The following is a 27,967-nucleotide window of genomic DNA, read 5'->3' on the forward strand; positions in this document are numbered from 1 at the left end:
TATCTTAAAATAAACCTATTTTCCACTTGATTCTGAATTATAGAAGAAAATATTAATGGACACTAGAATAAAAATTTGAGCTGTGTAATGCTCTTATATAAAATCAGCTCCCTCAAAGAGGTTTCTGTCTTGCTCATGACCTGCATGTACACTCTGGAAAAGAAGTCTGTGCACCCACAGGCATGCCCAAACCCTTCAGTTTGTTTCCAGAGCTTGGGCACCAACACCACCATGAACTAGCTGTGAGCAGGATGTGCAGTCATCTGATTACCACGCAAGTGAATATGCTAAGCTTCCATACACTAGTTGCTTTGCTTCCCTGTAATCCCATGTCCAGTGCTATGACAACCAACTGAACAAAAAATACTGTTTGTTTGGCAGCCTGGGACCATCAAAACCCCAGTCTGAATGAGTAAAATCTCTTTGCTTACTGACCAACAGCACATTCCTCATGCAAAACTCAGAATTAACCTCCTATCTTAGTTACTGTGCAAATACTAATCCACTACAGAAGAAATACATAATATGCCCAACTAGATCATGTAATGCTTTACTAAACTGCTCCCTGCAGTCAACTGTGCCAAACTCTACTCTACGGTTTTTCCTCCTAAACAGCATCTATCATTAAATACCGTGACAGGGTCGGGCCAGATGGCTATAGGAGAGTAACAGAAGGCAGATATATTAGCCCCAGGCTAAGTAGGTCCCTTTTCTCTGGGTAAGGTAACAGGGAAGGTTTTTGGGGGTTTTTTTTGGAAACAGAAAAGAAATTTATTTGGAACACTTACAAGAATTACCAAAAGAAACAAAACAAACTATGCAACAAAACAATGCAAACAGAAGGTATAACACAGCAGCTTTCAGGAGGGAGAAGCGTTCAGGCTAGCCTGGGCCCAGAGCGTGGGGGCTTCCTCAACACTCGTGGTCTTCCACCCCCTCAAGTTACCTAGTGCTGCGCCCAGTGTCACAGATTATCCCTCTCCTGAGAGTGCCCGGCAAGATGGGCACGGCTGCGGGGTGGGCGGTTTAGCGATGGGGGGGGGTTGACAACCATGTATTATAGGACCCCTCCTAGATGACAGTAATGATGGTATCCACAGCGGCAACGGCTGGGGCTGGCGTCTCTTGCTCTTCCCCTCAATCAAAGGGTCAGACGGAGGGAACCGGACGGGGTCACCGAGCAGAGAACCCCGGACAGCGCCCACCGCTCCTCGAAGGCGTCAAGGGAGTCAGTGGACACTGCCCAGAGGAACTCTGCAAGGATACGTGAATGTACTGAGGATCGGAAAAAGGCCCTACAATCGCAGGACGCTTCATGGGCCAACCTCCCCTCTCTGGTTTTATAAATGGCTGTTTTAGCCAAGGCTAGGAGGAGGTTAACCAGGAGGTCTCGCGATTTTGTGGGGCCACGGATGGGGAGTGTATAGATAAAAAGGTGAGGGGAGAAATGAAGCCAAAAGCGCAATAGAATATTTGTGAGGAGCCGGAAAAGGGGCTGCAATCTAGCACGCTCTAAATATACGTGCGCCAGGGTTTCCCTCACATTACAAAAAGGGCAAGTATCCGGGATGGGGGTAAACCGTGTCAGAAACACGCCCGTGCTCACAGCTCCGTGAAGGAGCCGCCAACTGATGTCCCCGATGGGCCTCGGGACCAAGGTGGAATACAGGCTGGTCCACCGAGGTTGCTCACCCTCCAAGAGTGGCAGGAGGTCCCGCCACTTTGTATCGGGGCGGGACACCAGGGTGTGGGCATGAAGGGTGTGAAGCGTGAGTGTGTATAAATAATTCCGTGGTGCGATTTGAAAACTAACCGGCTGCAGTTCATGCAGCCGGCTTGCAGTGAAAGGGTGAGGGGTTTGTTGGGATCGGCATGGTAGGGGCCCAATGGAAAGGTCCGGCGGGCCTGAGATAGAGGATGGATGGGGTGCGCCCTCGCGCAAGGCTCGGTTGACATAAGCCCAAGCAGCGGGGGTCAAGGCGGCCTTCACCTCCTGAAGTACACGCCGGGGGGTACGAGGGCTGGAGAGCCCCATGCGCCGAGCGAGCGTCAGGGGATCCAGCCAGTCTCTCCGGTCGTAGTCCAGGAGGTCTCCGACCCTCGTGACTTCCGCCAGGACCAACCTCTGGCGCACCGAACGGGACTCCGCCACCTGCACACGGAGTTGGGGATTGTGTAGCAGGGGCTCCGTGAGGAGATCTGCTCCCACGGTGGCCGCCACGGACCTGGTCGTTAGAAACAGTTTCCAGGTCTGGAGGAGGTCCTGGTAGAAGACTGGCAGCCCGGAGAGGTCTTGCGGAAAACCTCTCGGACAAAGATAAAAGAGCTGCCGGTCGTATCGGAGCCCTTGGAAGCGGCGCAGGAAGGCGTGAGCCAGTATGCTCCACGCTGAACTACTTGCACTATAAAAGAGCCTCTGCAGGGCCTGGAGGCGGAAAACGCGGACCTGAGTGTACAGACACTTCAGGCCCTGCCCTCCTTCCTTCAGGGGTAAATGAAGAACTCCAACAGGGGCCCAGTGCATTCCTGACCAGAAGAACTCTAGAATCAATCTCCGGAGGTGGGTCAGGAAACCCGGGGCCGGGGCCAGGGTGTTGAGCCGGTACCAGAGCGTGGACAGGACTAGTTGGTTAAGCACCAGTGCTCTCCCTCGGAGGGAGAGACATCGGAGTAGCCTCGTCCATTTCCAGATCCGCTCTATCACCCCGCCCTCTAAATTTTGCCAGTTCTCCGGCAGGGAAGGGTGCGTGGCGGAAAGGTAAATGCCGAGATAGAGCAGTGGACCCGCACTCCACTGGATGGTCTGAAGCGCGGGTGGGAGGGAGCTTACCTGCCGCCAGTCCCCCACCGCCAAGCCAGAGCTCTTGACCCAGTTGACTTGGGCGGAGGAGGCTGCCGAGTAGATGGCCTGGCATGCCTCCACTCGCGCCAAGTCGCCCGGGTCCTGGACCACGAGAAGTACGTCATCGGCGTACGCCGACAGGACCAGCCGCAGCTCTGGCTCCCGCAGCACCAACCCTGTCATCCTTCTGCGGAGGAGACAGAGGAAAGGCTCGATCGCCAGAGCGTACAACTGGCCCGAGAGGGGGCACCCCTGCCGTACTCCTCGTCCGAAGCTGACCGGTTCAGTCAGGGTCCAGTTGAGCCTAACCAAACACTCCGCGGAGGCATACAGCACCCGGAGAAAACTCACAAACTGAGGTCCGAATCCAAACGCCTGCAGAGTGCTCAGGAGGTACCCATGGTCTACTCTATCGAACGCCTTCTCCTGATCAAGAGACAGGAGGGCGAACGACAGGCCATCTCTCCGCCCGAGTTCCAAAAGGTCTCGGACTAGAAATAGGTTGTCAAAAATGCTGCGACCCAGGACAGTATAGGTCTGGTCTGGGTGGATCACGTCCGCCATCACGGACCCTAGCCGCAGCGAGATTGCTTTCGCTACGATTTTGTAATCAGTGCTAAGGAGTGAGACGGGACGCCAGTTTCGTAAATCACAGAGGTCCCCCTTCTTCGGCAGCAAGGCGAGCACCGCTCGCCTGCACGACAGAGGGAGGACCCCGCTCTGCAAGGACTCAGCCCAGACAGTGACTAGGTCTGGGCCGAGGATGTCCCAGAACACGCGGTAAAACTCCACGGTCAGCCCGTCCATGCCCGGAGATTTATTGGTGGGCATGTGATGGAGGGCTTCCGAGAACTCGGCCAGGGTGAGAGGCAGCTCTAGTCGGTCTCAGTCACCCACGCTGACCGTGGGGAGTTCCTCTCAGAGCACCCTGCAAGCGCCAGGATCGGTCGGATCCGGGGAGAAAAGGCTTGTGTAGAAGTCACGGGCCCTCCCACACATCTCCTCCGGATCCGTGAGGGGGGTGCCGTCTTCCGCAAGAAGGCAGGTGACGTGTTTCTTGGCCCCCCTCGTTTTCTCCAGGGCATAGAAGAAGCGGGAGCCGCGGTCCATCTCCCGAAGGAGGCGGATGCGGGACCGAACGAAGGCACCTCAGGCCCGGTGGTCCTCAAGGGCCCAGAGCTCCTCCTGCTTCTCCCGGCACGCTCCGCAGAGGGACGGGTCCTCGGGATCGGCGGCCAGGCGCCTCTCCATCTTTAAGACCTCCCGTTCCAACTGCTCTATCGCCGCATTTCTCTGTCGGCTGGTGCCCCCGAGTGTAGTCACGGCAGAAGAGCTTGGCGTGCACCTTCCCGAGATCCCACCATCGCCGCACTGAGGGAAAGGCATGCCACTGCTCTCGCCAGGCCAGCCAAAACTCCCGGAAGGACGTCACGAAGCTCTCGTCCTCCAACAGGCTGTTGTTAAAGTGCCAATAGGCCGGCCCCGGTCTCTCTGCACGGAGGGACACCGTTATGGTGACTAAATGATGGTCGGAGAATGGGGCCGGCCAAATGGCGGAGGAGTGGGCCTGTGAAAGATGGAAACAGGATAAATAAATACGGTCCAACCGAGAGTGGTGTGACCGATGGGCCTCCACCCAGACAAAAGTGAAAGTGGAAGTGTCATCTGGGTGATGGTCACGCCAGACGTCCACTAGGGAGTGATGTTCAACTATTCCTTGGAGAATATTCGCGGTGGCCGGGCTCGGCTCAGCCCCTGAGTGGTCCCGTTCCTCGAGGGTGGTGTTAAAGTCCCCTCCCAGGACCAGGCACTTGTGCGAATCTAGGGTGCTGAGAAAGTCGGACACCCGCTGATAGAATTGTGGCCGCTTTGAGCTCGTTTGCGGGGCATAGATGTTAACAAGATTGACCACGAGCCCCTCCATACGGACCTGAAGGTGCAGCAGGTGGCCCAGCACGGCCTCAGTGACCCCTAGCACCTCGGGCCGTAGGTTGGGGGAGAACAGGGTCGCCACTCCAGCTTGCCAAGTCGTGAAGTGGCTAAAGTATACCCCGTCCCCCCACTCCAGCCGCCACCTGTCCTCGGCGGTCGGGTCCGTATGGGTCTCCTGCAGGAAAACTACAGAGTACCCCCCTTCCCGAAGGTAAGAGAGCACCTGGAACCTGCGGAGAGCCATCCTACAGCCCCTGGTATTCAGGGTTGCAATAATAAGAGGTGTCATGCGGAGGGCTGGGGGAGTGGGGGTTTCTTGGTGGTGGTGGTGTTCGTGGCCCCCGGTGGGTTGCGCAGCAACCCGTGACCCATCCCATGGATGAGTAGATCATTTCAGAAGCCGCGGGCCAGCTCGTAGGCCGCAGCACCGCGCTTTCCTTGCCCCCTGCCCTCCTGTATAAGGGCCCTTGTGGCCTGGAGGATTTGGTCAAAGTCCCCCCATAGTTGAAGAGCTAGCTGTACCCTATTGCGGGTGCCACGGGTGTGTTCTAAGAACTTCCGTAGTGCATGCCGCAGCTCATGGGGGGGTGGGGTTACGATTTCCAGGGTATGCCCTGGTGGGGCTCTTAATGCAGCCTCGTGGTCCGCTAAGGCAGGTAGACAGGGTGCGGACCACCGACAGGGCATCTGACAGGCTGGGGTTATTAAATCCATTTCACACCTTGGGGTGGAGGGGGATGGCAGGGAAAAAATTGCAACTCCTAATAGGTCGCGACTAGAAAGTGCAAAGACTGCTCCCTGGGGGGAATCTGCAAAAGGCGGGAAGGAAATAACCCCAGGGGCGGCATTAGCATTGCAGGAGGAGGGGAATTGGGCAGGGACAGGGGTGGGGGCAGGGGTGGGGGCAGGGGCAGGGGCAGGGGTAAGGCTCTGGGGTTCAGGAGGCAAGCAGCTAAAGGAAAGTGCCTCCTGAGCAGAGTCAAGGGTTAAGGGGTAAGGGAGGGGGCTCCCAGTAATGCTAGGCGCTGGCTCCGTGGTGGTCTTGGTGGCCATGGTATCAGGTGGTGGACCACCTTCTGCAGGGTGCTCACCCGGGAAGGCAATTAGGGGGAGGGAGCATGGGGAAAGGGGGGCTGGGGTAAGGTTGCCCAGCTCGAGGCCAGCCGGCAGTAGATCATCCTCTCCCTGGGTGACTGGGGTCAAATCTAGGGCCTCAATCTCCGCATACACGGAGGAGAGGCCAGCTCCTGCTACCCCGGGGGCCTCTCCTCTAGGGCCCGCCTCAACGGACGCCTCAGGGTTCGCGGGGGGTTCGGGTGGTATCTGGGCAGAAGGGGCGTCCTCAGGAGTCTCGGAGGGGAGGGTCTCCCGTGGTGGGGGGATTCTGCCCTCCAGTGCCAGTCTGTCTTCCCCTCCTGACACCAGCAGATGGATCTCACTCGTGGCCGTAGCGGGAAGCTCAATATCAGTGCCTCCTTTCCTGGTCTTCCGGGGGGCTTCTGCGTCGGATGGATGCAGCAGAGCTCGAGCCTTCCGCTTGCCTCGCTTCCCCTGGACTAGGGTTCAGCCCTCCATAGCGTCGTCTGGGGGTTAGTTAACAGGGGTCGTGTCGGGGGGTGGAGGCGATGGTTCAGGGGGGTAGCGGTGAGGCAGCATGAGGAGCGGGGGGTTCTCCTTGGGGCGGGCCCTCTCCTATACCTGGTAATGTCCTTGCCACACCCTCCTCCATAGGCTCTGCCGGATTGCTAATAGCAAGGGTGGGACTCTGTTGCTCGCCCGGGTGTTGTAGGGAAGGTATCTCTTGGGCCCGGACGGGAGCGATGACGGGGCAACGACGGGGCCGATGTCCTGCCAGGTCTCGGGGGTCTCGGGTGCCCCTCCCCCCCGGGCCAAAGGGCAGTCTCTGCGGACATGCCCCGCTGAACGGCAGAGGTAGCACCGGGCCTCTCCGGTGGAGTAAAAGACCCGATAGCAGCTCCCTGGTAGGGGACTAGGAAGGACCCCTCGAGTGCCTCTCCATCACGCGCCGCCGGCGGCGGCGGTAGAGGCTGCACTTGCCGGCGGAACGAAAGGAAGTGACGGAGGGTGGGGTCCTTGCAGCCCAACGGGAGAGGGCTGATGACAGAGACAAGTTTCCCCAGGGTGGAGAGAGCGGGTAACAGGGCAACATTGGGTAAAAAGGGAGGAACAGAGGTGAGGACGAGGCGAACGCCGAGGTCTTCTAGCGGCTCCAGGGGGACAAACAACCCCCCACCGCCAGGCCCCTCTCCACCGCCTCCTGGGCGGCAGCCTCCGAAGCTAAGAAAAAAAACGACCTTCCCATACATCCTGGAGGCCGCCACAATAGCCGTGGGTCCTACCACCTTCGCCAACGCCTGCACGTATGTCTCCACGTGGGGTGAGGCGGGCACCAGGAGGCAACGGACACCGTGCCTCCTGGTCAAGGTGGGGAAAGGGCCCCGGCTGCTGGTGAGGGTAGCGGAGGCAGGGGGTGGGCGAGATGACGAGGTGGCAGGCAGGGGGGAGCCCGTCACCACCCTGGCATACGTCCTGGGGGCCGGGGGAGGAACATTCGCAGAGCTGGTGGAGGGAAATGCAGGGAGGGGCGCCACAGTCGATGACGAGGCCACAGCTGTGGGGGCAGCCCTGCCATGGAGGGCCTAGTGGTTTTAGCGGGGCCCTTTCCTTTCTTCCCGCCCTGGCCTTTCTGGCCAGCTGGGGGGGGGTTCCTAGAATCTGGGGGGGCGGTGGGGGCAGCAGCGGCAGTAATCACCCTGGTGCCTCCTGCTGCCGGTGCCCCAGCGGGGGGGTGGGGGTGGCAAGTATTTTGACAATAGTGGTGGGGGGGACTTTGGGGGTCGGGCAGCGAGGGAGGGACAGCTGATTTTGTTAGAGGGGCCTCGCCCCTCTCATTCCCCGCCATTGTGAGCAGGGAGAGATGGGGAGACACCAGAAGGAGGAGGGGGGAGGGGGAAGCAGATTAACCGCTCCTCCCTGCTGGGCTGCAGGCGGGGGGAGCGGGGGTGCCAAATGGGTTGGACTGGAAGGGGGGAAAAACAAAAACGGGGGTCCGGTAATGGGGGCAAGCTGTGAAATAAACAGTCCGGGGGGGAGGGGGTGTGGACCCACGCACGTTTGTCCAAAGAGTCTCGTTTGGTTGGCTGTTATGTCCGGTCCGAAAGGCAAAGTTCAAAGCAAACAGCTGGATCCGAAGGCAGATGGCAAGTTGCCAGCAGGGACGGACGGCAGGGGGGCCGTGATAGTTGTAGTAGTATTGGGGGGGGGCACTGATGGATCGGGGGGGGGCTCCGTGCCACATCCCCTGTGTCACCACAAATGCAATTAAACCACAGTCAAACTCCCCCCCACGAGAGTATAATTCAGAAAATTACTCAGTCTTACGGCCCCCTTCACGATGATTTGTAGCTTCCCTGGGTTATTTCTCCTGTCTTCTGAAATCATCTTCTCCAGCTGTATTGGCTGTGTTCCAAGGCTTCCGGCAGGCTGAGAAAATTACAGAAATAAGCTGACAGCAAAACGGCTGGGTCTGGGGGCTTCCACTCCCCCCTCCGGATAGCAGGTTGGCAATCTTACCCCCCTCCTCTGGGGGTTTCAGCTAAGGCAAATAGCTGCGCCCGGGAACAGGCGTGGGGGGAGGGGGTGCTGGCGGTAAATTGGCAGCTGACCAGCACTCAACAACAGCAGAGAAATGGCAGAAAGACGAAATGAAACAAAAAAGTGTCTGGCCCGGTCGGAGGGCGGAACTAAGGCAGGTTCAAAAAGTAAGAAAAATCCAGGCCAGGGGGCTTTAGGAAAGAATAGAAAGCAGATAGCTGAGGAGCAAGCAAAGGACGTTCCGTTTCCCAACAGGGAAGGTTCCAGAACAATCAGGAACCTTCTGGAGACAATTACGACAGGCTGATTAGAACACCTGCAGCCAATCTAGAAGCTGCTAGAATCAATTAAGGAAGACTAATCAGAGCACCTGGGTTTTAAAAAGGAGCTCACTTCAGTTTGTGGTGCGTGTGTGAGGAGCTGGGAGCACAAAGCACTAGGAGCTGAGAGTGAGAACGCAGACTGTTGGAGGACTGAGGTGTACAAGTATTATCAGACACCAGAAGGAAGGTCCTATGGTGAGGATAAAGAAGGCGTTGGGAGGAGGCCATGGGGAAGTAGCCCACGGAGTTGTAGCTGTCGCACAGCTGTTCCAGGAGGCACTCTAGACAGCTGCATTCCACAGGGCCCTGGGCTGGAACCTGGAGTAGAGGGCGGGCCCGGGTTCCCCCCAAATCCTCCCAACTCCTGGTCAGACAGAGGAGGAGCCGACCTGGACTGTGAATTCAGAAAAACGGCCAAGCTGAGGGCTGCCGTGAACCTCCAAGGCGAGCAAATCTGCCAATAAGCGCAAGACCCACCAAGGTAGAGCAGGAACTTTGTCACAATACATATGGTCATCTAATGAATAAGGGTACAACTCCCATCTACAAAAGCTCCTAGAATATCAGTGCAATAAAGCAAAAGTAGCATACTGTGCATCTGAATGTTCCTTGTCCAGATTCACAGGATCTTCATTTCCTCCATGGAAATGCTGATATGGCCTGTAGCTTGACTGACTTTTTTCAGGAAGAAAATTATAGGATTATAGTACTTAAATTGGATATTCTCTCTGTATACCACTGGAATCTTCACATGACAAAACAGCACTTCTTGTAGGTCATCTGAGTGATATATGTTTGCCTATAGCTCACATGGCCTATACCTCACAGCAGGGAGACTTCAGAGACATATTAGGACGCATCTACAACTAATTCTAGAATATGGAATGCTGCAGGTGACCGGACTCTAAGGAATGACTAAGTTTAAAAACCCATGTTAGAATCATGTACAACTTCTCTCCCATCCCCTACAAAAACCTCAAAAACCAGCACAAAAACCTGTAACAGAAAACCCATTCCAAATCTGAAATATATTTATTTAAATGGAACAAATGTATGTTTCTGATTGAATTTTTAAAACAACTCAAGATGTAATATTATGTTATCATCAACCTGTGCTGAGCTCTAAAAGCGTTCCCTTGGAAATAAGACATAAGGTAAAAAAAATTTAAGTGCCTAAGTGATTTGTGAGCCTATGACCATTTTCAAAAGCAACTCAAGAGCCCAGGTCTCACTGAAAGTCAATGGCACATCAGCACTTTTGAATATGATACCCACGATAATTACATCACCCTATGTTTGCTACAGCTGAGAAAACACATCTATTCTAAATCACCTGGTTTCCAAAAACCTTTTGGTCTGGAACAAATACCATTTTGGGGTGGCAAATTGTAACATTCTGTTTGCATGTTTTATAAGTTGGTAAAAGGTGGAAAAACAATAAATAAAATTCTAGTAATCTCCTACTGCTCAAAAACATTTTTAAGTGATTTTGTGTTTGGTGAAAAACTGAAAAAAGAAAAATAATACATACTTCTAAACAGTCAAAGTTGCCTGGACCGTGTCCTGATTGGTGTGAAGAGTTGTTTGGGCGGGGGGGTATGTTGAGCCCTACACAGCATATATGTTTCAAGTCAGACTAGAAATCACACTGGTACCTTCTGGACTTGGAAACTATGGAAGTATTTTCTATATGTTCTGTACCTTTATAGATTAGGTTGCCTACTTGCTAAAGTTATCTATGACCTGCTACAGCTTGTGTGCCCAGAACAAGGAGGACATTTGTGGTTGGATCAGATCCTTTAAAATAAAAATCCTGGACAGGTCCTATAACTTGGAGTTCTGGGGTACTTTTGCACCAATATTTTGAGGCTGCATTATGAGCTTCCTGAGGCTGAGCTTTACTGGGACGTCATAAAGAAATGCACAACTGAAGTGTCAAAGGCTGGATTCATCTCCCTGGGTAGTAGGAGAGAATGAGGTTCAGGACATTACTACACATTTAAAAAGCTGTGACAAATGCTCTCCCATTGTGCAGAGGACAAGGTCATAGCTCTGCCCAGACATCTACGCTGGGAGTGTGCTCAGTTTATGAGGTTGCCTATGGAAATCCAAAAGCCAATGGAGTCCGAACCACAGAGGTCTTCCCCCCTTCTTGTCTACTGGAATGCTGAGAGACAGATATGCTTGCTTCTGTGTGGGTATATCAGAGGACTGCAAATTGCTCTTTGCACCATCTCCATCGCTGTGCAGGCAAATGCATAATTTAGCACTGGGAGTTGGAGTGCTGGCATAGAGCAAATAAATTATATAATCTCACTCCCTAGAACACTGAAACAAAACTAACAGCATATCACTTAAAAAAAAAAAAAAAACACCCAAACACTGGATGGTTCAGCCTTGGCAAGATCTCTGAAGTAGTTTTGCAAACACAAATATAATTTTTGAAATTCAACATTTAACACCCAAAGTGTGAGCTGTTTCCCAGTAACTCAGTGACCAAGCCCATGCTGTAAGGCAAATTTGGGAATTAGTGCTTATTATAATGTTCATGAGATTTCAACAGAACAAGCTCCAGCTAGCAGGCACTCTACCACACACGCTAGTGCGTGTTTAATTCCTCCTATAACTTTATGGAGAGGTAAATCTGTCTTATGGCAATACTAGGAGGTGGGTTTTTTAGCTGATTTATCTAAAATAATCTTGTAGATGTGAAGTTTTCCAATGCCCAAACTGTTATTGTTTGTCTTTGAAATGTGTTTTGCGGGAGGTGCTTGGAGAGAGAGAGACAGACAGACAGTCAGACTCAAAGACAAAGTTTGGTATCAAAAACAAAGGGCCTGAGTAGCCCCAACTCTCACTGGTTGTCAAAGGGAGTTGCAGCTACTCAGCATTTTTCAGGCTCAGGTTCCAATGAAATCAGTTTGATCTCAAATAAAGCAGTACCATACCTGCAATGATGTCATCCATCTGCTCTAGGGCTGCTTCAAGCATATGACTAGCATCAGAAGCCATGATTTCTGACTTGCCCAAACCTTTCTTCCTCCTACTGGAAAAAAATAAAAAATAAAAAAATAATTAAAATAAAAAAAGGGAGATGAAGCCATGCATATTATGCTAAAACACAGACATTTTAGAGAACGTATTTCAACATGGCTCTGCTATAAACTGAACCATGTGAACTAAATTCACCCACAGGCAAAATAAGGCACAATGCCATAAAAACCAATGGAGTCAATTCTGCTTCTAGCAGTGATTTTAGCCCAGCATTTCCAGCTGTTCATTTACGTTTACCTTAGTTTTTTCTTCTATGTAATTTCATCAAAATCAGCAATATCAGATCTTAAAATGTGAATGGAAGGCCCGAGATTCAGAAATGAGCTCTTTCTTAAACAGAGGCAAAGGCTTCTTCCGGATACTAGGCTTGCTTCTCTCTTCCCAGTTGAGGGGAAAGGAGGATTCACGCTCCTACTAGGGGTCAGACAATTGTGGGTTACCATCATTCCTGGGATTTCCACTGGGATATGACATTTTTATTCCACTCGCGTGGCTCCTGAGGACTCTGACTGACAGAGGCTGCCTGGGGAGTAAAGAATGGAATATAGATCCCAGACACCAAATCTCCCTGGTAAGCATCTTGCACTTCCTCACCTTTCGAATCCCTGTCTCTAGGTGATTCTTCCACTGATACAACTCATCATGAATCAATGTTCACAATCTAGTGTCTTCTCTGACTACAGTCTCTACACACTCAGGCTATCGTCCAAGCTTTCGGCTGCTTCTTCCACAACATATTGAAAATAGAGCTCTCTTTTTCTGTACAAGTGGCCAAAATACTCCCTCAATCATTTCACTCTGTGAAGTAGCTACATAGTTATATGTGGGGGTGAGAGGGAGGGAGCAGAAGCTCCTTGCAAATGGGGGGTGAAGGTGCAGGAGGGAGATTGAGGGGAGGTACAGAGACTCAGCAGAAGGGTGGGGCGGACAACTAGTTCCAGGCTGGGCAGGGGTTTCCTGCCTGATCCCAGGCCTGTTCCAACCCCTTTGGGTCCTGCTGTCTGGTCCATTCACATGTCCTGCTGTGGCTGCTCCAGCAACTTTGGGTCCTGCTCTTGCTCCCCCCGTGCATGCGCAAGTTTAATATTTCCATTGCAGGGAGTCTCTAACCTCCCACCATTATCCTCTTCCTATTTTCTAACATCTCATTTTCCAAAGCGGAGTTAAGTTTCTGTTGAAAGTTCAGTTCCCACCTGACATCAGAGATATTACTGTAAAATCCCAGGCAATATTTTCCAAAAATATCTCAATTCCCAAAAGGGTCAAAGATCATGTAACTCCTCTGCCAGATTCCTTTCCAAGTAACAGTTCCTGTCATCAACAGATAACATTTCAAAAGAAAACAGAACATGCATCACCTTTTGGCAGCCTGTGCTGGGGCGGATGCTGGACACTGGGGGGGGGGGGGGGGGAGAAAGAGCCATTGCCTTCCAATTTTTTAAAGGCAGGGCCATGCCTGCCACTTCTGAGAACCAGAATTCAGCAGGGCGCAATGAGGGGGTGTCCCAGGCTCCCCGCTTAGCCCCTGACCCAACCTGGGTGGTGTAACAGCAGGCCCCCGCCCTTGGCCCAGATGCCCCTCTGTCATGAAAAAGCGATGGCCAGGCCAAGCTGCCCCCATCCCCACTTCTGCAATCCTTCCGGCCCCATTGGTGCTCAGAATACCTTTGAAGTAAAACTTCTCATATGTCCATTTTATGGCTGAGGTATGGAACCAATGTCCAGGCTATCACTGAATTATTTAGTGCCGGTGCTAGCCTATTGTCGGCCCTAAAACAGGAATATTTTTAGTGCCCCACCCCTGCCACAACATCCCCCTCTCTTCCCCCCGCCCAGCTGCTTGCGGCCCTAAGCAATCGCTTAGTCTGCTTATGCCTAGCGACAGCTCTGGCTGAATAGGCCTTTCACTTCTACATGCTTGCCTACCTTTCACATCATTATAACATGCAAATCAAGCACTGCAGGTCTCGGTAAGGAATTTTAATCAGTATTGTGTGTTCTGTTTAGTCTTCCATAGGGGGCTTGATTCATCCCTTGGCGGCTCTGGGGACTACAAACTATATTCTTCTGAAAGTTTCCGAACCCCAGGTGCATTCACCCAATAAGAAGGCAGACAATGTTCCTCTGGGTCGCGTCCACTAGCTCCCTGGATGCCTTCGAGGAGCAGTGGGCGCTGTCTGGGGTTCAATGTGTCCCCCTCTGGCTCTCTGCTTTTGACCCTGTGACTCTCACCCCCATCCCTGTTTTCTCATTTGTCGTCTCCTGGCTTTACTTGAGCTCTGAATTCAGTGGCTTCTCACCTGAGGCTGTACCTCCTTTCAAGTAGACCAGGAGTGGCCAACCTGTGGCTCCAGAGTCACCTGCGGCTCTTCAGACGTTAATATGCGGCTCCTTGTATAGGCACCGACTCTGGGGCTGGAGCTACAGGTGCCAACTTTCCAATGTGCCAGGGGGTCCTCACTGCTCAACCCGTGGCTCTGCCACGGACCATGCCCCCACTCCACCCCTTCCCGCCCCCTCACCTGAGCCTGCTATGCCCTCGCTCCTCCCCCTCCTTCCCCCAGAGCCTCCCCCATGCTGATCAGGAGGTGCGGGGTGGAGGGGGAGGCACTGATCAGCAAGCCTGCCAGTGGGCGGGAGGCACTGGGAGCGGGGAGCTGATGCGGGGGCTGCTGACGTTACTGTGGCTCTTTGGCAATGTACATTGATAAATTCTGGCTCCTTCTCAGGCTCAGGTTGGCCACCCCTGGAGTAGACTTTCCACCAGCAGGCTCCCCAAGTATTCAAGATATTTATAGAAAGACAATTGAGTCTATTTTGGTTAACTAATGATAAATAGCTATGAGAACACGAACTTAGCTTTTTCTGAATGAATGAACCAGATTGCTCACACGCCAAGCAATGCTTCTCAGAAGTGAAATTTCTGAATAGTAGTCTAACATTAACCTAATTCAGAGCCATGCAAGGGTCTTTGTTGAATGTGTTTGTACTGGGACATTTCTATTGACTGTAAAATCCAACAAACATGTGGCTAAACAAGTTCTTTCACAAAAGGATGTAGAGGGAGAGTTATTCCTTTTAAGATGTGGAAAAACGTGCTCACCTAAAAGGAACTTTAAGTTATGCTGTTTTAAAGTGACAAACTTTAGCAAGTGATTCTGCAAAGAAGTCCTGGCCATAATTCACTTTAAAAGGGATGATTAAGAAGAAAATGTGAGGTGTTCCTTTTCATGTCATATGATTACCAGCATGAATACCAGCCCCCGTTCTAGGGGCTGGAGAGTAGGGCAGTTGCCCTTGGGCCAATTTTCAGGTATAACTGTACTGCATTTTTTTTCTTGATTAATACAGTGGTGGAGTATGGAAAAATACATGAGTAATACCAGATTTGACAGTGCAATACTTTGCTTTAAAATAGCCAGTCATTAAACAATCTTTTTTAGGTGGGGGAATGCTACAACCAGCCTTTCTTATCTTTCTATTTTACTTAAACAAGGATCCTTTAGATTCCAAAGAATAAAGACAGCTATTAGTCCTTGATCTGAAATAGCCCAAATATGCTGACTTCCAAGGCATGCTGCAAAAGCCCTACGTTTGACAAAGTCTCTGTAGAAGGCTGAGGGTATGCTTACTATATGATGAAAGGATAGGTGGTTGGCTAAGCTCCTGTGGAACTCATGGTTTTAATTCTGATGAGATTTAATTCAATTGTATTTATTGCAGGAGTAATTATATTAGCATACCTAGAGTCCTGGATAGACAATTTTATTATTTTAAAAAATAAATAATTAATACATTAAAAGTTAATAAATAAATAAAATAATCTCCAATGACAAGCTATATATATGAAGATATTTTTGTATGGTAGTCAGCCAATGGTCATTCCATTGTCCACTTTCAATGACGTGACTGGTAATTAAACACCCACGTTTATTCTCAGAATTGCAAGCTTCCTGGAGATAAACACTAGGATGAGAATCAAATCAGGCATAAAATAGAATTGTGCATTAAAATATAAATTATCCATTTTTTGTTTACCAGGGAAACAGTCAGGCAATACTGAAAGAGTACCTAAGGCTAAGACTCCAAACCTTTGTACCATAAGAAACGTCGTAGCTCAGTAGCAAACCTGCTACAGTGGAAAATATAGATATGAACATAAATGTAGATCTGAAAGGGACCTCAAGGTCATTTAGTCCTTAGGGCCAGGCAAATGGGGCCTACACCCAGGGTGCAGTAGCCAGGGGGGTGCCACAAGGGGCTCGGGCTTCCCCTGACTGGTTGTGGCCAGACTCCTCTCTTCTCCAGCCCCTCCCATGCGCTGGTCTGGCGAGCTTCTCCCTGCCCCTCTGCCCCCTCCTTCCTTCACTCCTCAACCGGCCAGCTGAGGGCTCTGGCTCTGCCCCAGCACCAAGGAGCCCAGAACAGCACAGCTGGGGCCGGTCACTGGTAGTGCGGCTCACTGCCTGGAGCAGAGCTGAGTCCCTCCCTGCCTGAGGCCCTGTACCGCTTGGTCTCCGGCAGGGGCCAGGAGCAGTGAAACTTCCACATGACGGACGGGGGGGGGGGGGGGGGGGGGAGAGTGCCGGGCCGAGCCGGGGGGACACATGGACAGACGACCTTAACATGACATTGCGCTCACTGTATCAAATTTCACACACATGTACACGTATTATTATTATTATTATTGTTATTACTGCTTGGTACTTCCTGTCAAAATGCTCGTGGTGAGCCAGGAGTGGCGATGGGCTGCAGGAGGGCTGTGGCCTCTGGCAAGATGCAGCCCCCTTGTGACAGCACGAAGCCTGCCTTGAGCCGCAGGCCAAGCACAGGCACCACAAGCCACTGCAGCAGCCCAGAAGTAAGGGTGGCGATACACCATATACCATGCCACCCTTACTTCTGCGCTTCTGCTCACAGTGGCCTTGGAATTTGCTAGTTGTAGCAGTTACTCATGATGTTATCTGATTAAAACATGATCATGTTGATCATTGTTGCAACCACTGTTATATATTGTGACAGACCAAACCAGTGGGATACAGGAGTCTGGTACAAGGCAAATATATTGGCCACTGGATGAACAGCTGTTCCCTGAGTGACCAGAGCAGGGGCTGCCCTAGAGCAATCAGGAACCTGCCAGAACCAATTAAGACAGGCAAGCTAATCAAGATACCTGGAGCCAATTAAGAACTTTCTAGATTCAATTATGGCAGGCAGGCTAATCAGGACACCTGGTTTAGAAAGGACCTCCCATCAGTTAGTAGGGGGGCACGCCAGGAGCAGGGAGTGAGAAGGCGGGCTGCTGGAGGAGTGAAGAATTCAAGCGTGATCAGGCTTCAGGAGGAAGGTCCTACCATGAGGATAAAGAAGGTGCTGGGAGGAAGGCAATGAGGAAGTAGCCCAGGGAGTTGTAGCTGTCACACAGTTGATACACGGGACATTGTGGACAACTGCTATCCACAGGGCCCTGGGCTGGAACCCGGTGTAGAGGGAGGGCCTGGGTTCCCCCCATCCCTTCAACTCCTGATCGGACACAGGAGGAGTTGACCTGGTCTGTGAGAAACACCAGAAGGGAAGGTCTAAATTGGAAAGGGATCTGCCCTGTCCCCGACCCACTAGGTGGGACACAGAGACTGTGGGGATTGTTCTTCATTTCCCCCATGCTGGCCAGTGATGAGGTTAGCTGAGTGAATGGCAGGTTTGAGCCACTAGCAAGAGTGGCCAAACTGAGGGCTGCCGTGAATCTCTGAGGCAAGCAAATCCACCAATAAGCGCAGGACCCACCGAGGCAGAGGAGGAACCTTCACAATATTTACAACAAATCTTATACAAAATGTGGCATGTAAGAGGTCTATGAAAAGATTATGATTTGCTGAATATGTTTATGCTATTTGTATGCATGCATAATTTTTGTATTTGAAGTTATGAGTATTGGCTCTGTACCTGTATTTCAAATTTCAGAGTAACAGTGAGCTGTAGCTCACAAAAGCTTATGCTCAAATAAATTGGTTAGTCTCTACGGTGCCACAAGCACTCCTTTTCTTTTTTTGTATTTCAAATGTTTGCTCCTGGGGTAATGCCCACAAGATAGATAGCCAGTGCATCTTGAAGGGACTAGTCAAAGTAATGACAGGTTTCAGAGTAACAGCCGTGTTAGTCTGTATTCGCAAAAAGAAAAGGAGGACTTGTGGCACCTTAGAGACTAACCAATTTATTAGAGCATAAGCTTTCGTGAGCTACAGCTCACTTCCTCAGATGCATATCGTGGAAACTGCAGCAGGCTTTATATATACACAGAGAATATGAAACAATACCTATTCCCACCCCACTGTCCTGCTGGTAATAGCTTATCTAAAGACAGGTTTCAGAGGAACAGCCGTGTTAGTCTGTATTCGCAAAAAGAAAAGGAGTACTTGTGGCACCTTAGAGACTAACCAATCCAACGCATTATTAAGGATCTACAACCTATCCTAAAGGATGACCCAACACTCTCACAAGTCTTGGGAGACAGGCCAGTCCTTGCCTACAGACAGCCCCGCAACCTGAAGCAAATACTCACCAACAACCACATACCACACAACAGAACCACTAACCCAGGAACTTATCCTTGCAACAAAGCCCGTTGCCAATTGTGCCCACATATCTATTCAGGGGACACCATCACAGGGCCTAATAACATCAGCCACACTATCAGAGGCTCGTTCACCTGCACATCCACCAATGTGATCTATGCCATCATGTGCCAGCAATGCCCCTCTGCCATGTACATTGGTCAAACTGGACAGTCTCTACGTAAAAGAATAAATGGACACAAATCAGATGTCAAGAATTATAACATCATAAACCAGTCGGAGAACACTTCAATCTCTCTGGTCACGCAATCACAGACATGAAGGTCGCTATCTTAAAACAAAAAAACTTCAAATCCAGACTCCAGCGAGAAACTGCTGAATTGGAATTCATTTGCAAATTGGATACTATTAATTTAGGCTTAAATAGAGACTGGGAGTGGCTAAGTCATTATGCAAGGTAGCCTGTTTCCTCTTGTTTTTTCCTACCCCCCCCCCCCCCCAGATGTTCTGGTTTAACTTGGATTTAAACCTGGAGAATGGTCAGTTTAGATGAGCTATTACCAGCAGGACAGTGGGGTGGGAGGAGGTATTGTTTCATGATTTCTGTGTGTATATAAAGTCTGCTGCAGTTTCCACGGTAAACATCTGATGAAGTGAGCTGTAGCTCACGAAAGCTCATGCTCAAATACATTGGTTAGTCTCTAAGGTGCCACAAGTACTCCTTTTCTTTTAGCTTATCTAAAGTGATTTCCAGCACAAATCCAGGTTTTCTCACCCTCCACCCCCCCACACAAATTCACTCTCCTGCTGGTGATAGCCCATCCAAAGTGATAACTCTTTACACAATAAGAAAAGGAGTACTTGTGGCACCTTAGAGACTAACCAATTTATTTGAGCATGAGCTTTCGTGAGCTACAGCTCACTTCATCAGATGTTTACCATGGAAACTGCAGCAGACTTTATATACACACAGAAATCATGAAACAATACCTCCTCCCACCCCACTGTCCTGCTGGTAATAGCTTATCTAAAGTGATCAACAGGTGGGACATTTCCAGCACAAATCCAGGTTTTCTCACCCTCCACCCCCCCACACAAATTCACTCTCCTGCTGGTGCTAGCCCATCCAAAGTGACAACTCTTTACATAATCAAGTCGGGCTATTTCCTGCATAGATCAAGGTTTTCTCACATCCCCCCCATCCCCATACACACACAAACTCACTCTCCTGCTGGTAATAGCTCATCTAAACTGACCATTCTCCAGGTTTAAATCCAAGTTAAACCAGAACATCTGGGGGGGGGGGGGGGTAGGAAAAAACAAGAGGAAACAGGCTACCTTGCATAATGACTTAGCCACTCCCAGTCTCTATTTAAGCCTAAATTAATAGTATCCAATTTGCAAATGAATTCCAATTCAGCAGTTTCTAGCTGGAGTCTGGATTTGAAGTTTTTTTGTTTTAAGATAGCGACCTTCATGTCTGTGATTGCGTGACCAGAGAGATTGAAGTGTTCTCCGACTGGTTTATGAATGTTATAATTCTTGACATCTGATTTGTGTCCATTTATTCTTTTACGTAGAGACTGTCCAGTTTGACCAATGTACATGGCAGAGGGGCATTGCTGGCACATGATGGCATAGATCACATTGGTGGATGTGCAGGTGAACGAGCCTCTGATAGTGTGGCTGATGTTATTAGGCCCTGTGATGGTGTCCCCTGAATAGATATGTGGGCACAATTGGCAACGGGCTTTGTTGCAAGGATAAGTTCCTGGGTTAGTGGTTCTGTTGTGTGGTATGTGGTTGTTGGTGAGTATTTGCTTCAGGTTGCGGGGCTGTCTGTAGGCAAGGACTGGCCTGTCTCCCAAGACTTGTGAGAGTGTTGGGTCATCCTTTAGGATAGGTTGTAGATCCTTAATAATGCGTTGGAGGGGTTTTAGTTGGGGGCTGAAGGTGACGGCTAGTGGCGTTCTGTTATTTTCTTTGTTAGGCCTGTCCTGTAGTAGGTAACTTCTGGGAACTCTTCTGGCTCTATCAATCTGTTTCTTTACTTCTGCAGGTGGGTATTGTAGTTGTAAGAAAGCTTGACAGAGATCTTGTAGGTGTTTGTCTCTGTCTGAGGGGTTGGAGCAAATGCGGTTGTATCGCAGAGCTTGGCTGTAGACGATGGATCGTGTGGTGTGGTCAGGGTGAAAGCTGGAGGCATGCAGGTAGGAATAGCGGTCAGTAGGTTTACGGTATAGGGTGGTGTTTATGTGGCCATTGTTTATTAGCACTGTAGTGTCCAGGAAGTGGATCTCTTGTGTGGACTGGACCAGGCTGAGGTTGGTGGTGGGATGGAAATTGTTGAAATCATGGTGGAATTCCTCAAGGGCTTCTTTTCCATGGGTCCAGATGATGAAGATGTCATCAATATAGCGCAAGTAGAGTAGGGGCTTTAGGGGACGAGAGCTGAGGAAGCGTTGTTCTAAATCAGCCATAAAAATGTTGGCATACTGTGGGGCCATGCGGGTACCCATAGCAGTGCCGCTGATCTGAAGGTATACATTGTCCCCAAATGTGAAATAGTTATGGGTAAGGACAAAGTCACAAAGTTCAGCCACCAGGTTAGCCGTGACATTATCGGGGATAGTGTTCTTGACGGCTTGTAGTCCATCTTTGTGTGGAATGTTGGTGTAGAGGGCTTCTACATCCATAGTAGCCAGGATGGTGTTATCAGGAAGATCACCGATGGATTGAAGTTTCCTCAGGAAGTCAGTGGTGTCTCGAAGGTAGCTGGGAGTGCTGGTAGCGTAGGGCCTGAGGAGGGAGTCTACATAGCCAGACAATCCTGCTGTCAGGGTGCCAATGCCTGAGATGATGGGGCGCCCAGGATTTCCAGGTTTATGGATCTTGGGTAGTAGATAGAATATCCCAGGTCGGGGTTCCAGGGGTGTGTCTGTGCGGATTTGATCTTGTGCTTTTTCAGGAAGTTTCTTGAGCAAATGCTGTAGTTGCTTTTGGTAACTCTCAGTGGGATCATAGGGTAATGGCTTGTAGAAACTCGTGTTGGAGAGCTGCCGAGCAGCCTCTTGTTCATATTCCGACCTATTCATGATGACAACAGCACCTCCTTTGTCAGCCTTTTTGATTATGATGTCAGAGTTGTTTCTGAGGCTGTGGATGGCATTGCGTTCCGCATGGCTGAGGTTATGGGGCAAGTGATGCTGCTTTTCCACAATTTCAGCCCGTGCACGTCGGCGGAAGCACTCTATGTAGAAGTCCAGTCTGCTGTTTCGACCTTCAGGAGGAGTCCATCTAGAATCCCTCTTTCTGTAGTGTTGGCAGGGAGACCTCTGTGGATTAGTATGTTGTTCAGAGGTATTTTGGAAATATTCCTTGAGACGGAGACGTCGAAAATAGGATTCTAGGTCACCACAGAACTGTATCATGTTCGTGGGGGTGGAGGGGCAGAAGGAGAGGCCCCGAGATAGAACAGCTGCTTCTGCTGGGCTGAGAGTATAGTTGGATAGGTTAACAATATTGCTAGGTGGGGTGAGGGAACCATTGCTGTGGCCCCTTGTAGCATGTAGTAGTTTAGAAAGTTTAGTGTCTTTTTTCTTTTGTAGAGAAGCAAAGTGTGCGTTGTAAATGGCTTGTCTAGTTTTAGTAAAATCCAGCCACGAGGAAGTTTGTGTGGAAGGTTGGTTCTTTATGAGAGTATCCATTTTTGAGAGCTCATTCTTAATCTTTCCCTGTTTGCTGTAGAGGATCTTGATCAGGTGATTCCGCAGTTTCTTTGAGAGCGTGAGGCACAAGCTGTCAGCATAGTCTGTGTGGTATGTAGATTGTAATGGATTTTTGACCTTCAGTCCTTTTGGTACGATGTCCATCTGTTTGCATTTGGAAAGGAAGATGATGTCTGTCTGTATCTGTACAAGTTTTTTCATGCAGTTGATAGATTTCCACTCCATACGGCTAAATGCAGTGCCTTGCATAATGACAGGTTTCAGAGTAACAGCCGTGTTAGTCTGTATTCGCAAAAAGGAGGACTTGTGGCACCTTAGAGACTAACCAATTTATTAGAGCATAAGCTTTCGTGAGCTACAGCTCACTTCCTCAGATGCATATCGTGGAAACTGCAGCAGGCTTTATATATACACAGAGAATATGAAACAATACCTATTCCCACCCCACTGTCCTGCTGGTAATAGCTTATCTAAAGTGATTTCCAGCACAAATCCAGGTTTTCTCACCCTCCACCCCCCCACACTTTCTAAACTTTCTAAACTACTACATGCTACAAGGGGCCACAGCAATGGTTCCCTCAACCCACCTAGCAATATTGTTAACCTATCCAACTATACTCTCAGCCCAGCAGAAGCAGCTGTTCTATCTCGGGGCCTCTCCTTCTGCCCCTCCACCCCCACGAACATGATACAGTTCTGTGGTGACCTAGAATCCTATTTTCGACGTCTCCGACTCAAGGAATATTTCCAAAATACCTCTGAACAGCATACTAATCCACAGAGGTCTCCCTACCAAGACTACAGAAAGAGGGATTCTAGGTGGACTCCTCCTGAAGGTCGAAACAGCAGACTGGACTTCTACATAGAGTGCTTCCGCCGACGTGCACGGGCTGAAATTGTGGAAAAGCAGCATCACTTGCCCCATAACCTCAGCCATGCGGAACGCAATGCCATCCACAGCCTCAGAAACAACTCTGACATCATAATCAAAAAGGCTGACAAAGGAGGTGCTGTTGTCGTCATGAATAGGTCGGAATATGAACAAGAGGCTGCTCGGCAGCTCTCCAACACGAGTTTCTACAAGCCATTACCCTCTGATCCCACTGAGAGTTACCAAAAGCAACTACAGCATTTGCTCAAGAAACTTCCTGAAAAAGCACAAGATCAAATCCGCACAGACACACCCCTGGAACCCCGACCTGGGATATTCTATCTACTACCCAAGATCCATAAACCTGGAAATCCTGGGCGCCCCATCATCTCAGGCATTGGCACCCTGACAGCAGGATTGTCTGGCTATGTAGACTCCCTCCTCAGGCCCTACGCTACCAGCACTCCCAGCTACCTTCGAGACACCACTGACTTCCTGAGGAAACTACAATCCATCGGTGATCTTCCTGATAACACCATCCTGGCCACTATGGATGTAGAAGCCCTCTACACCAACATTCCACACAAAGATGGACTACAAGCCGTCAAGAACACTATCCCCGATAATGTCACGGCTAACCTGGTGGCTGAACTTTGTGACTTTGTCCTTACCCATAACTACTTCACATTTGGGGACAATGTATACCTTCAGATCAGCGGCACTGCTATGGGTACCCGCATGGCCCCACAGTATGCCAACATTTTTATGGCTGATTTAGAACAACGCTTCCTCAGCTCTCGTCCCCTAAAGCCCCTACTCTACTTGCGCTATATTGATGACATCTTCATCATCTGGACCCATGGAAAAGAAGCCCTTGAGGAATTCCACCATGATTTCAACAATTTCCATCCCACCACCAACCTCAGCCTGGTCCAGTCCACACAAGAGATCCACTTCTTTTTAGCCTGCAGAAGAGAAGAATGAGGGGGGATTTGATAGCTGCTTTCAACTACCTGAAAGGGGGTTCCAAAGAGGATGGCTCTAGACTGTTCTCAATGGTAGCAGATGACAGAACGAGGAGTAATGGTCTCAAGTTGCAGTGGGGGAGGTTTAGATTGGATATTAGGAAAAACTTTTTCACTAAGAGGGTGGTGAAACACTGGAATGCGTTACCTAGGGAGGTGGTAGAATCTCCTTCCTTAGAGGTTTTTAAGGTCAGGCTTGACAAAGCCCTGGCTGGGATGATTTAACTGGGAATTGGTCCTGCTTTGAGCAGGGGGTTGGACTAGATGACCTTCTGGGGTCCCTTCCAACCCTGATATTCTATGATTCTATGATTCCTGGACACTACAGTGCTAATAAACAATGGTCACATAAATACCACCCTATACCGGAAACCTACTGACCGCTATTCCTACCTGCATGCCTCCAGCTTTCACCCTGACCACACCACACGATCCATCGTCTACAGCCAAGCTCTGCGATACAACCGCATTTGCTCCAACCCCTCAGACAGAGACAAACACCTACAAGATCTCTGTCAAGCTTTCTTACAACTACAATACCCACCTGCAGAAGTAAAGAAACAGATTGATAGAGCCAGAAGAGTTCCCAGAAGTTACCTACTACAGGACAGGCCTAACAAAGAAAATAACAGAACGCCACTAGCCGTCACCTTCAGCCCCCAACTAAAACCCCTCCAACGCATTATTAAGGATCTACAACCTATCCTAAAGGATGACCCAACACTCTCACAAATCTTGGGAGACAGGCCAGTCCTTGCCTACAGACAGCCCCGCAACCTGAAGCAAATACTCACCAACAACCACATACCACACAACAGAACCACTAACCCAGGAACTTATCCTTGCAACAAAGCCCGTTGCCAATTGTGCCCACATATCTATTCAGGGGACACCATCACAGGGCCTAATAACATCAGCCACACTATCAGAGGCTCGTTCACCTGCACATCCACCAATGTGATCTATGCCATCATGTGCCAGCAATGCCCCTCTGCCAGGTACATTGGTCAAACTGGACAGTCTCTACGTAAAAGAATAAATGGACACAAATCAGATGTCAAGAATTATAACATTCATAAACCAGTCGGAGAACACTTCAATCTCTCTGGTCACGCGATCACAGACATGAAGGTCGCTATCTTAAAACAAAAAAACTTCAAATCCAGACTCCAGCTAGAAACTGCTGAATTGGAATTCATTTGCAAATTGGATACTATTAATTTAAGCTTAAATAGAGACTTGGAGTGGCTAAGTCATTATGCAAGGTAGCCTGTTTCCTCTTGTTTTTTCCTACCCCCCCCCCCCAGATGTTCTGGTTTAACTTGGATTTTAACTTGAAGAGTGGTCAGTTTGGATGAGCTATTACCAGCAGGAGAGTGAGTTTGTGTGTGTATGGGGGTGGGGGGGATGTGAGAACCTGGATTTATGCAGGAAATAGCCCAGCTTGATTGTCATGCACATTGTGTAAAGAGTTATCACTTTGGATGGGCTATCACCAGCAGGAGAGTGAATTTGTGTGGGGGGGTGGAGGGTGAGAAAACCTGGATTTGTGCTGGAAATCACTTTAGATAAGCTATTACCAGCAGGACAGTGGGGTGGGAATAGGTATTGTTTCATATTCTCTGTGTATATATAAAGCCTGCTGCAGTTTCCACGATATGCATCTGAGGAAGTGAGCTGTAGCTCACGAAAGCTTATGCTCTAATAAATTGGTTAGTCTCTAAGGTGCCACAAGTCCTCCTTTTCTTTTAGTCAAAGTAAGTGGCTCATCAAAGGACACTTAACTCACAATGGATCATGAGAGACGCACATTTACATTGAATGGACTTTCCTGTGGACATTCCACAGGAAGTATAGGTAATGGCCCAGAGGAGTTGGGGGGGGGAGCCCGGGGAGCCTGCAGGAGCCAGGAGGAGTGATTGCGCGGGTGGGGGGGGGGGGGGGGGGGGCAGCGCACCAAAATATAAATTCGCCCAGGGCACCATTTTCACTAAGGCTGGCCCTGAGTCCAGCCCTTTGGGCTGAGGCAGGACCAAGTACACCTAGATCATCGCTCACAGTTGTCTGTCTAACCTGTCCTCAATATCTTTCCTCGCTCCCCCCTCCCCCCCGATTATGTGGATTCCACAACCTCCCTTGGAATCTTATTCCAGTGCTTAACTATCATAGTGAGGCAGTTTTTCCTAATACCTAACCTAAATCTCCCTTGCTACAGATTAAATTGATTACTACTTGTCCTACGAGAGCAGACATGGAGAACAATTTATCACCATCCTCTTTATAATAGCCCTTAGTCTTCAAATATGTTATCAGGTCCCTATGTCTGCTATCAAGTAAAGATAACTTACTCCAGTTACAAATCAATAATTCTGTGATGCACGTTCCACAGGGCTTGGTGAAATGTTCACGAAGTTAGGGTTAAATGATAAATGACTTTCCTGTTTAATCATTGCACTACTAATTGTTTGTGTTCTTATGTCCATTTATACATAGCTCATCCGTCCATTCTATAACAGTAGTACTGTCTAGAGGGAGAGAGACATGAGTGGAGTCAAGAACAACTGTGTTCAAATTCCAGCTCCACCACAGACAGCTTGTAGCATTGGACAAATTGATGTCTTTGCATCAGATAGAGAAACAGAATGGAATCATTCTCCAGTCCATCCAAGGGGAATAACACTACATTTTTACGTTGGGTCTTTTTCTACTAAGTTGTTATGTTAATAAAAATGCTATTTCATAATCTTAGGAAGATTAATAGGCTAACTCCACCTATTCCTAACCCCTGCACTCATTTAATCAATGCAGAACAGGAATGGAAACAACCATTTTTGGGAGCCTTAAAAACAAAACAAAACAGGCATGATCTCAGTTTACACCCCCCAACAGATGATTTAAGAAAAAAAAAAGCAACCCGTTTAAAATTAAGCAGGATAGTATCTTCCCTATAAGGATAGAATCCACCTTCTATAGAGCTGATTATAAGCATCCAATGCAGAAAGTGCTATTTTGTAACCTTGACAAGCTACAGCAGGCATACACATTTATTTTCTATAGCATATGTGGCAACTTCATGCTGCTGCAAGAAACACTGAAAACAATTTCTGCTACAAAATGATGATTAAGGCAACTAAGCATTCCAAAATGTCCCTTACACTGTACACACAAAGAACAAGAACTTTCCCAACTCTCCCTCGATTTCCAGAGCCAGTCCTCAGAGGAAAGCCAGTACCCTCTTCAAAATAAGCACTGACACCTAAATATTCATCAGATCTCCAACAAAAGTGGTTAGTGTTTGACTGCATGGATCCAAGGTTGGCCCTAACAAGTTTACACTGCAGTATGTTGAGTAAATGTTGCTAGATCAGGTTACTTCCTGTTCGATCTGATACTATGCACCAAAAACTATTCAACAACAGTGGGTCAAATCCTGTTCCATTATACCTATGTGATCCCACTGCAATTCTGCATTGCCATTTGTGCTTCACATCTGAAATATCTAATGGGAGAAACCTCATCCAAAGTTGTGATTATATCCATTGCCATAGGGATGATACAGGTTTTTAATTATGATCTCAGCTATTGGGAGAATAAGCTTTAATGCCGTAAATTATAAAAGGCCCTTTTATCATTAATACAGGTTTACTTGCTTTCAATTTCCTTCTCAGTTCTTTGTTGTTTTCAAACAACGGGTCTGACTACCATGATCTGCATTGTATTGGATTTGTTATTCCATTTGTGGTTTGCTACAAAAAAAATTAATAATTAAATATCAAGGGTGTAAAACTGAACTGACTGGTCAGATTTCCTGCTGGCAACAGACCTGAGAGACAAGAAGTTGAATCTTTCGAGAGTTCTTTCTTCCTCACTTTTTTGTATTAAAGATGATTGAGTTTCTAGGTCTAGAAATTAGCATTAATCAAACTTTTCTTGAAAAATAATTTTGATGAAAAAGCCACAGAATTTTTCATTTTGGGTTTTTCCACCAACCCTACTAGGAATAAG

The 27,967-nt window shown here is 49.1% G+C and overlaps 1 protein-coding gene across 14 annotated transcripts in view; it reads right to left on the reverse strand.

The window, feature by feature from the left end:
- PPFIBP2 (PPFIB scaffold protein 2) overlaps positions 1 to 27,967 on the reverse strand; it is a 217,182-nt gene that overhangs the window by 151,532 nt on the left and 37,683 nt on the right. For 10 of the 14 annotated variants that reach the window (XM_073347675.2, XM_073347674.2, XM_073347673.2 and 7 more), the window contains exons 1-2: positions 11,661 to 11,755; positions 8,167 to 8,278 (exon numbers count right to left, since the gene is read on the reverse strand). In XM_073347675.2, coding sequence (XP_073203776.2) covers positions 8,167 to 8,278; positions 11,661 to 11,675 — 127 coding nt within the window. In that variant the 5' untranslated portion in view covers positions 11,676 to 11,755. Of the gene's footprint in view, positions 1 to 8,166; positions 8,279 to 11,660; positions 11,759 to 27,967 lie in introns of those variants that run through there. The other 4 variants (XM_073347678.2, XM_073347677.2, XM_073347668.2 and 1 more) reach the window with 2 other exon arrangements.

This window comes from Lepidochelys kempii, chromosome 6 (genome assembly GCF_965140285.1).
Source record: "Lepidochelys kempii isolate rLepKem1 chromosome 6, rLepKem1.hap1, whole genome shotgun sequence".
Taxonomy (NCBI): domain Eukaryota; kingdom Metazoa; phylum Chordata; order Testudines; family Cheloniidae; genus Lepidochelys; species Lepidochelys kempii.